The 14,815-nt window shown below is 39.3% G+C and overlaps 2 protein-coding genes across 2 annotated transcripts; both read right to left on the bottom strand.

The window, feature by feature from the left end:
• Positions 1-2,370: 2,370 nt before the first annotated feature.
• On the bottom strand, positions 2,371-5,477 carry LOC149053415 (uncharacterized). Its single transcript, XM_089201747.1, has 3 exons — positions 5,334-5,477; positions 3,823-4,455; positions 2,371-3,506 (listed from the first exon to the last, which is right to left on the bottom strand). Exons 1-3 carry the CDS (start codon positions 5,439-5,441, stop codon positions 3,396-3,398), a joined length of 852 nt encoding a protein of 283 aa, XP_089057873.1. The 5' UTR covers positions 5,442-5,477; the 3' UTR covers positions 2,371-3,395.
• A 779-nt stretch (positions 5,478-6,256) lies between these two features.
• On the bottom strand, positions 6,257-14,568 carry LOC113676116 (uncharacterized). Its single transcript, XM_089182949.1, has 4 exons — positions 14,343-14,568; positions 10,864-10,929; positions 6,752-7,060; positions 6,257-6,307 (listed from the first exon to the last, which is right to left on the bottom strand). Exons 1-4 carry the CDS (start codon positions 14,487-14,489, stop codon positions 6,257-6,259), a joined length of 573 nt encoding a protein of 190 aa, XP_089039075.1. The 5' UTR covers positions 14,490-14,568.
• Positions 14,569-14,815: the final 247 nt, after the last annotated feature.

Below are 14,815 nucleotides of genomic sequence, written 5' to 3'. Positions count from 1 at the left end.
CCCACAGGTAGGATGGGGGAAGGGAAGAACTTTTACAAAGATATGTTTTTTTTTTTGCCATACCAAGGGCTGTTGTTTAAATGATAAAAAAAGGGGCTGTTCAGCTTCCTATCACAATTTTCCTGTCTTAAACTTAAATAAGTATTCTTAACGTCAATTTTACGGGGGAGTCTTAACCTTCAGTAAGTATTCTTAACGTCAATTTTACGGGGAAGTAATTTAACCTGTCAACGTTGAACTGTTACGATTCTCTGAACCAAACTTACAGCCTCTCATAAATATTATTCTGATCCTGATCACTCTGATTTTATTTTTGAAGACTTGTTCCTAGAGGGCTCTAGCATGCGGAAATATTAGTAAGAGGGTAATGCTATATCGTTCTGTTGGGTTCGTTTGTGGTGTATCGTAAACGTGCAGATTATTAGCTGCTATATCTCTGCTTAGTAAGAGATAGTAGATGACGTCATAACATGGTAAGATCCAAAAAGTGACACACGAGGTGCAGCTACATTGTGATGTCATCTGTCTACCCATATTTACCAGGAGCTCATTAAAGGGCTCCTGATTTGTTATATATAAGAAAGAAGCAAAAAAACTGTTAAAAGTCACATCATCTATGAATGAGCCAATCAAAATGCAGCAGTGATTCAGCTTATTATATAAACATAGACATCCTGGAGGCACAGGTTTACCTTAGTTGGGAAAGAGATGGGTAGGGAGGGAAAAGGGGGAAAGAATCTCTTGCTTCTAACCGGGCTTCAATATCTGTGACTTCTCGTATCCTTGACACTTCCCCCGCCCTCCTTCTTCAACCCTCGTTCAGTTCGCACTTTTCACCCTCTCCTCTCTTATCTTATTGTCCTCTTTAACCACTCCTCTCCCATGGTTCCTATTGCTTTCCCCTCCACTACAAGAGTTTACGAACACAAAACTTCTAAAGCATGCCCTAATCACACTACAAAGGTCTTCAGATGTAACTTCTGATTCATGTAGTGAATGTATGGATTCATGTAGCCCAGTAATTGGGTCGCTAGAAGTCAACCCCAGGCAGAGCAACCACCCTAGGTTGTGAAACCACGCGAGGCTCTGCAACAACTCCAGGCTGTACAATCGCTCCAAGCTGTCAAATGAACAATGTTAAAATACTTTCAGACCTAGAACACAATTGACCTCAGACTTCTTGACAGCATATACATGGGGCACGATTTTCTTCATTTTTTCAAATGCATGGGGCAAAAAACCTCTGAGTTACCCATATTGAACTAGACACAAGGCCTTTGGATTTTGTGCGCTGTCATTGAGCTACAGAGAGCTCACTCGGGTGAATTGGGCCATCAATAGCTTCATAACAAACTCGAATTTTTTCTTTATTCGTGCATCAAGTTAAAAAATTTACCATACTGAATGTATAGATCACCAGCTTTAGTTTCACCATACCAGCATTTTAACCCTGTACACCATAACATGAGCATACATCTACTCCATTCTATCTTTGTATAATTAGTTTAACAATCGAGGGCTTCTTTAGTTGGTGACCATTTCCCTCATTCTTTTTACCTTAATGTGTGATTCAGGGGTTATATTGTAAGGGGAGATTAGATGCAAGTCACTCTTAGAATTTCAGATATCAATTTCCTGATATCTGAAAAAAATGCCTAATAAACACACAATAGTAACAACAACACTAAGAGGACGAGGACAGAGAATATGTTAATCTACGTCTTAAGCATCTAAATGACAGCAATCATTCCTCTTTTCCCCTTTTAAACCTTTTTGAAGTGTACTCTTTTACAGTCAATGTAATCATGGATAACTTTAGACCAAGATTGAATTTCCATTGTAAAACTGCAGTGCGCGGAATAAAAATTAATTTGTTTTCTGACAAAAAAACTAAATAAGAAAAAAAACATTTGATACTTTGTCTGGAACTTTGTTTTGTTCAAACTTGGATTCATTTAATTTGTATCGGTACAAAATTTTAAATTTTTAGTTACCTACTGTTCATGTGAACTGATTGGTTAGTTCAGCCGTGATGTTAGTGGCTTTAAGACTCAGTTGATGTAATTCGGTTGTGATTTGTCCGTTTCAATCCGTGGGTAATGTTAGATCGTTCTGTTGGGTTCGTTTGTGGTGTATCGTAAACGTGCAGATTATTGTTCATCTTGAAAAGTAAAATGCTTGAAATATAATTTGGTTCTATTTTTGCATAGTATTCCTGTCAAACGTTGTTACGGACGATGGATTCGGTAAACAAAGACCGACAAAAATTAATAAAAGCAACATTTTACAAATTGACTCCTTCAGGTTTGGTAGTTTATGAAAGTAGAACATACAAAAATAAGATTACGCACCCACATACAAGAAAATATAGCATGTTTGACACACTTTAATGTAATATAATTTTACGCCTTCGTGTTAAGGTCACAGCGTCATTGATGTGGAGCCTGCCCTACAAAACTGAACAAATGAATAATCATTCAAGTTACAACTTGAGTTTATTATAAGTACTACTGTTATAGTTAAAATAATAAAAAACAGGCTGCAATTATGGATCAAAAGCCTCATTCAGCACTTCAGTTTAAACAATACAGTGCTACATCTAAATCATCATTTCCTAATAAAAATCAAACCTGGCACATTAATATTATTACTACCCTTATCTTCACGAACATCAAAGCTGAAATATACCCCTACAAATTAATAAAGAGATTGCAAGCTGCCATATCTCTGTTCAGTAAGAGATTGTAGATGACGTCATTATGTGGTAAGATCCAAAAAGTGGCAAACGAGACGCAGCCTAGTGTGTCATTGATGTTATTACCACTTGTGACGTCATCTCTCTACCCGTATTTGTTTTAAATAGTAAAAAAGAAAAAATTGTCAACGGTCACATCCAAAAGTTTATAAAAATGAGCCAATCAAAATGCAGCTTTAATTCAGCTAATTATATAAACATACATATCTTGGAGGCACAGCTTTACCTTAATTAGGAAAGAGATTGGGAATGGGGAGGGTGGGGAGGAGTGGAGGAGGGTGGGGAGGAGTGGAGGAGGGTGGGGAGGAGTGGGGGAGAGAATGTCTTGCCTCTCACAGGCCTCAGCATCTTTGGCTCTTCCTCCCTCTCTAACCGGGCCTCAGTATCTTTGACTCTTACATCTCCCATTTTTCTATGGAGGATAGTTCACATTTTCACATTTCCACTCCCCCCCTCTTCCAACCCTCATTCAGCTCGGACGTTTCACCTCTCCTCTCTTATCCTATTGTCCTCTCCAACCTCTCCCCTGGTTCCCATTCCTTTCCCATTCTACTGCAAGAGCTCACAAATTCAAAACTTCTAAAGCATGCCCTAATTATACTCCAAATATAACTGCTGATTCATGTTCTGAAATCAGACACTAAACATTTGGATTGGCATCCTCAGATGAGAAAGCTGGTGGTGGTACATTGCCTGACTGCACAAATGGATATGGTGCCGGCATTTCCTCGTCTGTTACTGCTAAAGGAATCTACGAAAATAGTAAGTAAGACAATCGATTCTCAGAGATTCTGTTTGGAGAGTTTGCTAATATCAAGGTAATTCTAAAGTGAACAAACAGGCCACTTCACAACAACACTCATTTAAAAAACATCGTAGTGTTCTCCACTCATTTCTTATGGTGCTGACACACAGAATCTGATTAACAACAAAGAGCTTCTTTACTTGGCCATCATTTAATTTTTTCTCATTTCCGTTTGATCAAGGAGCGAAACTGTGAAGAGAAACTAGATTCTGGTTAGTCCTTAGGGCTAAAGGCTTAAACTCATGTATTCCAGCATAATTACCTGGACTTGCAGAGCTTGATTCTGTACTTGGGGGGGAACATCTGAATAGGGTAAAGTCACTGCTCCAGCTGCGTTGGATCCTGAGGGAACAGGCCAGTAAGTGGGTTGCTGAAATGCCACCCCAGGCTGTGCAACCACCCCAGGTTGTGCCACCACCCTGGGCTGTGCAACCACCCCAGACTGTGCGACCACCCCAGGCTGTGCAACCACCCCAGGCGGTGTAACCACCCCAGGCTGTGCCACCACCCCTGGCTGTGCCACCACCCCTGGCTGTGCCACCATCCCCGGCTGTGCCACCACACCTGGCTGTGCCACCACCCCTGGTTGTGGCAATAGCCCCGGCTGTACCACTACTCCCCCCGGTTGTGCAACCACCCCAGGCTGTGCCACCACTTCTGAATGTCCAACCACCCCCTGCTGTGCCACCATCCCCGGCTGTGCCACCACTCCTGGCTGTCCATCCACCCCCTGCTGAGCCACCACCCCCGGCTGTGCCACCAGCCCCCACTGTGCCACCACCCCAGGCTGTGCAATCACCCCTTGTTGTGCAACCACCCCAGGCTGTGGAAACACGCTAGGCTGTGCAACCACTCCAGGTTGTGCAACCGCACCAGGCTGGGCAACCACTCCAGGCTGTCAAATAATGCCGAAATATTTTAGACCTAGAACATTGACAGCATCTAGGGGAAGACTTTCTCCAATTTTTCATACACATGGGGCAAAAAGCTCTGAGTTACCCATGTTTAAATAGACACTAGACCTTTGGATTTTGTCCTCTGCCATTACGTTACAGAGAGCTCACTTAGGCGAATTGGGCCATTACTAGCTTCATATCTAACAAACTCAAATTTTTCTTTATTTATGTGTCAAGCTAAAAATTCACCATACTGAATGTATAATTGTCAGTAGCGTTAGTATCACCATGCAAGCATTTTATCCCTTTTCACCATAACATGAGTATGCATATAGTCCATATTGTCCTTACATAATGTTTCCTAAGGTACCTTACAGGGAGAATTTGTTTAACAATCGAGAGCTTCTTTAGTTGGTGATCATTTCCTTTATTCCTTTTACCTTAATCTGTGATTGAGGGGTTATATTGTTGGGAGAAATTAGATGCAAGTCACTCTTAGAATTTCAAATATCAAATTCCTAATATCTGAAATGCCCAAAAAAACACGATAGTAAGAACAATACTAAGACAGACCAAGACAGAGAATAAGTAACTATGTGTTATGCGACTAAATTACAGCATTCGTTCCTCTTTTAAACCTTTCCAAAGTATACAGTCTTACAATCAATGTATTTATGGATAATTTTAGACCAAACTGAATTTAAATAGTAAACACTGCACCGCATGTAATAATGACTAATTTGTTTTCTGAACAAAAAACTAAACAAGAAACAATATTTGACTATTCCGAGTTTAAAGTACTCTACCTAGAACTTTGTTTTTCCAAACTTGGATTCATGTAATTTGTATCAGTACATAATTATTTATATCTAATTACCTGCTGGAGGACATACAAATGTTGCTGGCCTGTTGCTGGGTATCCCTGTGGCACTACACCAGCATCGGTCAGTATTAAAACCCCTCCAGGTTGTGCCTCCGGATACATGTATTGGGGCTGGACATACACTACTTGTTGGTTGGTCCTTGTCTTAATTGTCAAAATAATTCAAAACCAGATAGATTGAATATTTAAAGTCTAAAATTGGTTAAAAAAGCTAGCTGCCATTTCACCAGATAAGTTCAATGGAATGCACAAAACCATTTTCTATGTATAGGCCGCGGAGCTATTGTGGACAGAAAAAATAGTGTGTCTGTTAGAGGGGAGTTGACTGTACTAACATTCAAAGCTAAAAATTCCAATAGTCCATAATATATACTAATTATTATAAATGTCAATAACCTAGTATTAATAATGTATATGAAAAAATTACGCGTGTCTGATTGGCTAAAAACAGGTGTATTCTGGTGTAACACAAGTTCAATTAACAATTAGGGCGTGTGTGCCGCCACTAAATTTATGTATGTCTTCAATCTCTGAGAAGTTTTTTTTAAGTACATTATGAACAAGTAATAACATTATTTTTCTTGCAATTTTTCAAAGAATACAACTTGCACTAATTGCCCAGCAAGCTTGTTCAACTTAGTTGTCTTATCAACACCAAATTGCACTCAAAATCATGTAATTACCCATAGAAATTGTTCATCATGATCATTATTACCACTATATACGTGGCATTGTGTTCACTAAAGAGATATTTATCTGGTGAACATGACGTTTGTTCCATGATGCAAACAATTTTCTAAGAACTAATTTTCCATAAAGCTAGACTGGGTAACTGGACACAAGATTTGAAAATTGCAATAAATTATCAATAGCTGCCATTGGGCACTAAAATATTCACGAATATTTGTCCAGGGACATTAGATATCTGTTCCACGATGCGAAGAGTCTTCTGAGAGGGTCGCGATGAGCTTTAAGGAACAGATAATGTCCAAGGACAAATATAAGGGTATATCTTCAAGCATATATCATCCTCACTGTAACTGTAGTGAAATGCACTTTCAACGTGAATTCGATTTTAGACGAAGGCTTTTATCGTATTGACCATAGGAATTTTTAAATTGAGGAATATCAGTCGGGCTTTATATCCAGGATATTCCCCAGTTTTAGTCAGGGTATATTTGATCACATGATGTATTTAGAACAATTGCACGCGGGCAAAAAATTGATGAATTATAACACTGAATAGTTCTCAGTTTTAGTCCCACACGTCCAGTTATGTGTCCCTTTTTGTGAAATCAAGCGTAAGTATGTAGAAATATTTGATGCAATATATATAAAAAAGGTATTAGCAACAAATAATGTTAAGAAAACTTTTAACGTTAGCAACCGAACTGTTGGTGGTAATTACTTACTGTGTTCCCAGCTGCTGGTGAGTTACGACACACTGTCTTGTAACAATAGATGGATGACGCGAGGGTCAAGAACAACTCAGCCAAGGAGAGAATGAGGAGACAAGAGCCTAAAGCCGGCACATTTTCTGCTGTAGCTTTATAAAAGTGATACCTCCGATAGCAATTATAGTAACTGTTACGGTAAGAACTGAGGTAGCCTCTCTTACATTTTATCAGTTCGGAGTAGCTTGCAAGAGTAATGCAATAACAGATGAACATTACTCCTGAGAAGACACAACCTGTAATGGAGAAACCCATAGAACATCCAATCTGTTGATAAAAGCACATCACACAATTCAATTAGAATTCAAAGTTTACTATCTCTTGGTATATGTACATGAACTAAATGTGTAGAGTCTCATACCAATCTTTTTTTATTAATAATAATGATGATAATAGTAATAATAATTATAATTATGCAGCGGACATTCCTCCGGGTGGCTCTTCATGTCCACTGTCTCCAATTTGTGGTGTTGTGGTGTTATGGAGGGAGGAAAATCGGAATACTCAGGGATAAAAACCCCACGGAACAACAGCGAGAACCAATAACAAACTCCGCCTACATGTGACAGCAGGTCCAGGAATCAAACCCACCCATAGCAGTATGAGAGCGAGCACTCTCACCACTGCGCCATACTTGTTCCCCATTTAATTCAATTTGTAAGAACTGTCAATTCCTTGAAAAAACCCAAGGGGAGAGGTGAGGGGAAAGGGACTTGTCATAGAGGTTGGGTCAATTATTAAAATCTAATAGAGGTCCAAAATGCCTGCCATTTTTTACTCAAAATTGCCTGTTAGCCTAAAAAAGAATAACATATCTTGTTAAACAGGAAAAACCACATACTCTTTTTCAAAATCGTAGCCTAAAAATTTATCCAGTTGTTCCCCCTTCAAATAATTTCATTTAAGAGCTAATGTCAGCATTCATCAAACAAACAGCGGCAAGTCACTCACATTTGTTTTCCCTTCTACTTTCATATTTTGTAGCCCAATGTGTTCTAATAATTCTGGTGTAGTTTTTTTGTAAAAATTTATTTTAGTTTTCGAGAAATAATTTTTTTCGTTCGACCGCTCAAATATGCAAATTTTCACCGTGAATATTACCAGAGTTGTGTGACCTCATGTAACGAATGTACTAGACCTACGGTATTTCTGTGAACATAATCCTTTGTTTTATCATCTAAACTTAATCCCCTGTCGTTATTGAAGCTGGCAAAGAAATATTTATTTTTTGGCGAATATTTTTGTGACATACTTTTCCTATGTCGAAAAGTAGCATCAAAACAAAGAAAGTTTTAACAATGACCGATATGAAATAATCTACTGAGCTTCAAGCTTTTAAAAGACCAAAGGATGGTTATAAAGTTACTGTAAAAATTTCCTTGTGTATTTGTGTTGTTCTATCTTGAGACGAACTCAAAGTCCGGCAAAATTTATTTGATAGCGACTATGAAATATACATGGTGCGCCTACTTGTCGCCTCTTTTAACTGGCATAAATCACTACAATTTGCAAAAAACTCTAACATAACACTCTTACCTCGTTTATTTATGATTTTATTTGCTGTTTCGATGATCACGTTAATTATGCTCTACCACATTCTAGCCAGATTTGAGCTCCAGTTTATATATCTTCTCTAACTTATTATATCAGTTGCGTGACAAGCGTGACACAGAAATTCAAAGATGAATCAACCTCCGAAATACCAAGAGATGGGTTTTTTTTCCTCTTTGCATGACATCTAGAAAAACTTTTCAGGAATTACTGCATTCAGAAAACTAAAATGTCCAGATCCATCAATAATTCCTTCGCCGGCTGAAGTCAAAGTATGGTTACAGTAGTCGATTTGATTGACAAGCTACATACTGATTTAGCTAGCTGATCTGTTTTATAAGCGTCTCATCTTACATGCTAACATGGAATTTTGCTATTTAATTAAATCGTTCGCTGGTGGAACTTGTGGGTTTAGTTATCGAGAAGACCAAGTCGTTCCCTTGCGTGATTGTTAAAGAGACATTTCATGTCACTCTCGGAGTTGCAAGTTTTCAGATCCAGAAAATGAAGTTGATCTTGTTTTGTCGCGTGCCGGTGTCACAGCGGATTTGGACCCCCCTTCGCGGATTTGGACCCCCCCCCCCCCCAACTAAACATTCCTTTTTCCATCTTCGAGACGCCAAAACACATCTATGATTTTACAAATTGCCCCACACACAGATCAAATCTTGGTGTTGGGTGGAATCGTGGTTCCAATAGCAAATGTAGGGTGCCAAAAGAAATGTCCGGCCATGGTAAAGGTGGTTTAAGACGATTCCAAAAGCTGATAGGGGAATCGGCACGCGTGTATCACAGATAGTACTCAAGATGTCTGGAAAATTCGTTCAATCTGGCTTCGGTAAGTAGGCTACTTACCACCGTGAGCAAAATTACGCGTGACGTCAGAGTTAAGTTTCGATTGGGAATTGGTCAATAGGCTACCAAAAATTCAGACAGAGGCGGGGTTTTCTCAACTAATGCCTGAACACTTCGGTAAAGGGCCCTTCCGCACTAGCAACTAGACGCTGACAAAACATGTTTCTCTTCGCCAAAATCACATCAGAATTTGTCCTTGCTTAATGTCAAGTGTGCTACACGTATGAGCACCACCGGGGGACTCCTTTACATGAGAGGGCGGGGTGAGCGCCTGGAATTTCGAAAACGACCGCTATAAAATTATAAAAGGTGCTGAAGTCTCCTCCGTGTGGCAGTGACAACAATTAGCCTGTTAAAACAAGTGTTTATGTCCTTTTCTGTCTTTGTCAATGCTTCCCTCGCTCCTACAGAGGATTAATACAAATATGAGAGCCGTGCCGTGTTTACATTGTACAGGTAGAAAAGGTCGTCCAGAATGAGTGTTTCGTTCTGTAATGAAAACCTCAATAAACTCACTCAGAAATGACTCATTTTGAATAAATTTTACGCTGGTTATTATGTGGCAACCGTTATTAACTCGTCCTTGTACAAAACTCAGTCGGATATCATGTAAAAGGTCCCCTAAAGGTTTTTATCCCAGAGCATCACACTTTGCTCGCCTGTCTGAATACTAAAAATTTCAGTAGCGTGGAAGCAACAACCCGCTTTTAACTGCTTCGCTGCCGCTGAAACAACGATTAGTGAAGAAAAGCACATATTTTAATATTTTAAATTCAACGTAAAGAAAAATCTTTATACATGGTAAATATTAACTTGTGTCGGTATCAATTATTGCGTGACTAGCTTATCATATAAATGAGGGAGGGGTAAACACAACGGAAAACCTGACCTCCTGTCAAAAAGTAATACCCAGGCGTAATATAACAATCGAAACGGCTAATAAAGTCATAAATAAACAAGGTAAGAGTGTTATGTTAGACTTTTTTACAAATTGTAGTGATTTATGCCAATTAACGGTGGCGACAAGTAGGCGCACCATGTACATTTCATAGTCGCTATCAAGTAAATTTTGCCGGACTTTGAGTTCGTCTCAAGATAGAACAACACAAATACACAAGGAAATTTTAACTATTATTCTTAGTATTACTATTATTATTATCCAGACTTGCTAATCTCTGGTCCCATAAGAATATTGATATTAAAACAACATTCAAGATCCATGCCATTTCCATCAAACAAAGCACACAAGTACATAAGCACATGTTGCATTTTTAAAAACTGTTGAATGTTTCAGTAATTGTATAACATGGCTGAAAAGGCAAAACAAGGCTGAAATAATTCTAAAACTAATGCAGTTTCAAAGAATGATGAAACTAGTGGTGGGCACACACTGTAGCCACTCGAAACAAACTGATCTACATCAGCGTTTTAGACCATGTAAATCGCTGTTGGATAACTTTTAGCAGAGGTTAACAGTTTATGCACAATAAATCCAGGAGGATGTACTTTCCTTCTTGCCTAATGTATTGATGTTCTTTTAAGCCATTCAATTAAATTTTTGGCTCAATAATCCAATAATCGAGTTGCTTTCGTAAAATAAGCTAGTGTGTATTGAAGAGATAAAGAAATAATAAAAAAAATCCTTAAAAAGAGAAGTAACTCACCAAACGCCTGTTTGGATTGAAATTATCTCTTGCTCCGATGTATCCCAAAATTCCTGTGATAAAAACCTACAATACAAACAACCAGAAAGATCTCTCAAATAATTCCTTTCTTACTATAAAATAAGAACATATTAAATATTCTTTGAGTCTAAATGATAAAATTTTTCATATTGTGCCGGCCTTAAATGTACGATTCACATCTATGCAAACAAGCTCAGAAAGCTCCACCAACTTAAATGGTGGAGCTTTCGAAAATATGATTTTTCGCGACCCCATATTTGTCACTTTTGATCATGTTTACAAATATTTAAATTAGGTAATCCTTGGAGAGCCATGTGATGATGCCAAAGATCGACCAAAATTTCTCTACCTCCGAGATCCGAAAAAAGTGGGATCGACCCCATTCAATAACTAATTGGGAAATGTAACCTCATTGCAATCAATCTAGTCATAAAAATGTGACCCCATCGAGTGACACATCCCCATTAGTCTATTACAAGGCAGTGCGCCATAGAAATTGACCCCCATCCGGTGGCACATCTCTATTAGCCTATTACAAGGCAGTATCCTATAACAATGTGACCCCGTCCAGTGGCACATCCCTATTAGTCTATCACAAGGCAAACCCCATAAAAACTGACCCCCATCCAGTGGCACATCTCTATCAGCCTCTTACAAGGCAGTATCCTATAAAAATGTGACTCCATCCAGTGGCACATCTCTATCAGCCTGTCACAAGGCAGTGCCCCATAAAAATGGGACCCCATCAAGTGGCACATCTACATTAGCTTATCACAAGGCAGTACCCCATAAAAATGTGACCCCACCCAGTGGCACATCTCCATTAGCCTCTCACAAGGCAGTACCCGATAAAAATGTGACCCCATCCAGTGGAACATCCTCATTAGCCTATCGCAAGGCAGTAACTCATAAAATGGGACCCCATCCAGTGGCACATCCCCATTAGCCTATCACGAGGCAGTACCCCATAAAAATGTGACCCCATTCAGTGGTACATCCCTATTAGCCTATCACAAGACAGACTATCCCAATGGGATTTTTACTGACAGTGACCTTGAGGCGAATGATTCTTCATGAGGAAGTTTTGATCGATGAGGAGAGTTTTGAATGACATGTTTTAATTTTGAGGGCCAGGAAAGGAAGCCAACTGTGTTTGTAGCACAGTAAACCGACAAGACTTGTTATGATTTCTTTACTTTGACAGTCGTCTACTGCTTTTGTCTGCCAAAATTGTCCAAAAATTATGAACTTTGTTAGTACGCTCCACGCAATCTTTTTCTTGCTCTAGATCTAAGTAGGCACTCCCAGCAAGCAAGATGAGCCCGTTTTGCCTGCTTGGGTAGCCAAGCAGAACACAGGATTCGCTACATAGTGCCCAGTCAGAAGCTGTCAACAATGTAATAAAATTCTATTCTTGATTAATCTAATCAAATTTGACCTTCTCGAAAATTGATCTGAAATTACATACTGAGGGGGCATTAAGGCCCATTAGAAACCGCAAAACCGTAGATAAAATCGTCCAAAACGGAAGAACCGAAAAAAAAATCCAACAAAACCGAAAACCGCATGCAAAACTGTCAAAATCGATACATTTTCACATCCTAGTTATTAAAACCCTAATCGATCCGATACAGTGGTGACAAGTGGAGCATACAGAGTAAACTACACTAATTTTATGACAGGATTTATGAATACCATGGACTTTACTTTCGTAGTATCTGCTTAAATTAACAACTGCACTCTCGAGGACCTCGAGGGTGGTCTCTGCGGACTCAGCAGCTGGTAATGGAGCCTAATTAAATTAAGGAAATTCGCACTAAAGTCCTCGATGGGATTGCAATTTTGCAGTCGCAAAAAGCTATAGCTCTGGAAAGTTTCATCGAACATTTCCATTTGCGAACTAAGACCTGAAAGATTGAAGATTCTATTGGAATGTTTAATCAATCAGTCACGTGTGGCCTGTAACTTTGTCTCCAACTTCGAGGTGGCGTTGATAAAGAAACTCTGACGATGATCCGTGTTGAGCCTACCCTACCTGTAGCCGCACCCTCCTCTCCCCCCCCCACCTTAGGGAAGGGGAAGGGTGCGATATTTCAATTGGTTTCCTTTCGATAACATTTGCGTTTAGCGACTATTCGAGATCAGTGGAGGCGCGTAATTGCCGCTCAGATCGAAGAGAAACCGGAACCCAAATAGGTCTAATTGGAAAAACCGAAAACCGCATCGGATATCAAATCCTAAAACCCGTTAGTGTTTTTCCCGAAAACCGGAAACCAAATGTTAAAAAACGGAGTATTCGCAAACTGTAATGAACACCAAACCGAAAAACCGAAGTTTTTTGGCACAAAAACCGAAAAACTGATCTAAAAAATAGCCAAAACCACAAAACCAAAAATCCCATTGCCCCCCCTCTATACTTAAACATAGTGATTCCGTTTTTCCTTAAGGATCGACTAAATATGCGACAAATGCGTACGGAAAATACTTCATCACATTCAAAATAAATCAAATTTCATTCACCTATGGCGAAGGGAAAAAAGAAACAGCCTAACTTTTACGGAATGTTCAGTCAATTCCGCTTCCACTGCCATATTAAAAATAACGCAACCACAATGCAACGCAATCAGAGTGCGCACACCGCCAAGGCCGAGCCCATCCTTTAATTGATTTGGTTCAAACGCCTTCTATTTGGTCATTTCCGCACTAAAACCAATTTGCTTCTCACTGAAAATAGATTGGTAAGACTTCCGCACCGCCTCATTCAATTGGAAAACAAATCCCCAGTCCAAAATACAACCTATGCTTCTCGCCATTATTTTCTTCATCCTAGAACTGTTTGCATAATAATTTATAGGGCTGTGATATTAGATTTTATGAAAAGTAGTGCCATCTTAAATCATCAAGCGCTTGTGAACCGTAAGTTCATATTGAACCTGCTGCAAAACGGTCAAATATATAACTCCAGTCGAAAGAGCGTACAACAAAATACCTATTATCTTGGTCTTTTGTCAAAAAAAAAATATACATGCCCTATAATGAAAGCCACGTCGCGCGTCAGGATGGAAACGCCAAGAAGGAAGTCGATTAAAAAACGAATTTCAGTTCGAAAATGGTCGCATGAGTTAACCGTCTCTTGCACTGCCACAACTCAGCATAACGTATTTAAGCAGCTTTAAGTTCCAAATGGAAATAAATTAATTTGCCGTCGCAATTTCCGCCTGCAGACGACGCAAATTTTTGTGATTCCGCATTGTCATTTTGCAGAGGACGGCTATGAAATGAGCATAATTTTTTAAGAGGCATGTGCCTATTGTTCTGCCCATTAGATCTTTTGTTCTGCCACGTCCTCATTGTCGTTACCGTCTCGGTTTGTTAAGGTCTCTATTATTCGAACAAGCAATGAACAGCTTGTTCGAATAATAAACAGTTTGAACAGTTTGAACAGTTTCGAAACTTACCCAAACGCCAACCCAGACGCCAAAAGCAATGAACGAAGTCCAGTGTTCAGCAACGAAAATACTTGTTATTCCAAATACGAACATTACAGCCCCAAACACCATCTGTGTGATGGCCAACCTTCGCAAAATAGTCGCTCTATACACCATGACTGTAACCAAATTGGCGACAAATCAAACATTCAATCATACGCCGAGAAATTCAAACCTGAGGGCATTTGACTGTAGTCAGTGCCCAGGGATGGCAAATGTAACCCTTGCCTGAGTGGGATGGGGAATTTGATCCGGCGGTGTTGATTCTTCCCAGCGGGATAAACGTTTTACATTTTAACGTGGTTTAACCTTTTAACTGCCACGAGTGATCAAGACAGAATTTCTCTTTACAATACCATCACAATATCAGTCAGATGAGCAATGAGAATAAAGTTAAATATCAATTTATTGATAATTAGTTGATCCAATACTAAATTCTCTGA

This window comes from Pocillopora damicornis, chromosome 1, assembly GCF_964200805.1.
Source record: "Pocillopora damicornis chromosome 1, jaPocDami1.2, whole genome shotgun sequence".
Lineage (NCBI taxonomy): Eukaryota > Metazoa > Cnidaria > Anthozoa > Scleractinia > Pocilloporidae > Pocillopora > Pocillopora damicornis.
Note: the sequence above shows the minus strand (reverse complement) of the source record. Positions and strands in the feature narration are given on the sequence as shown.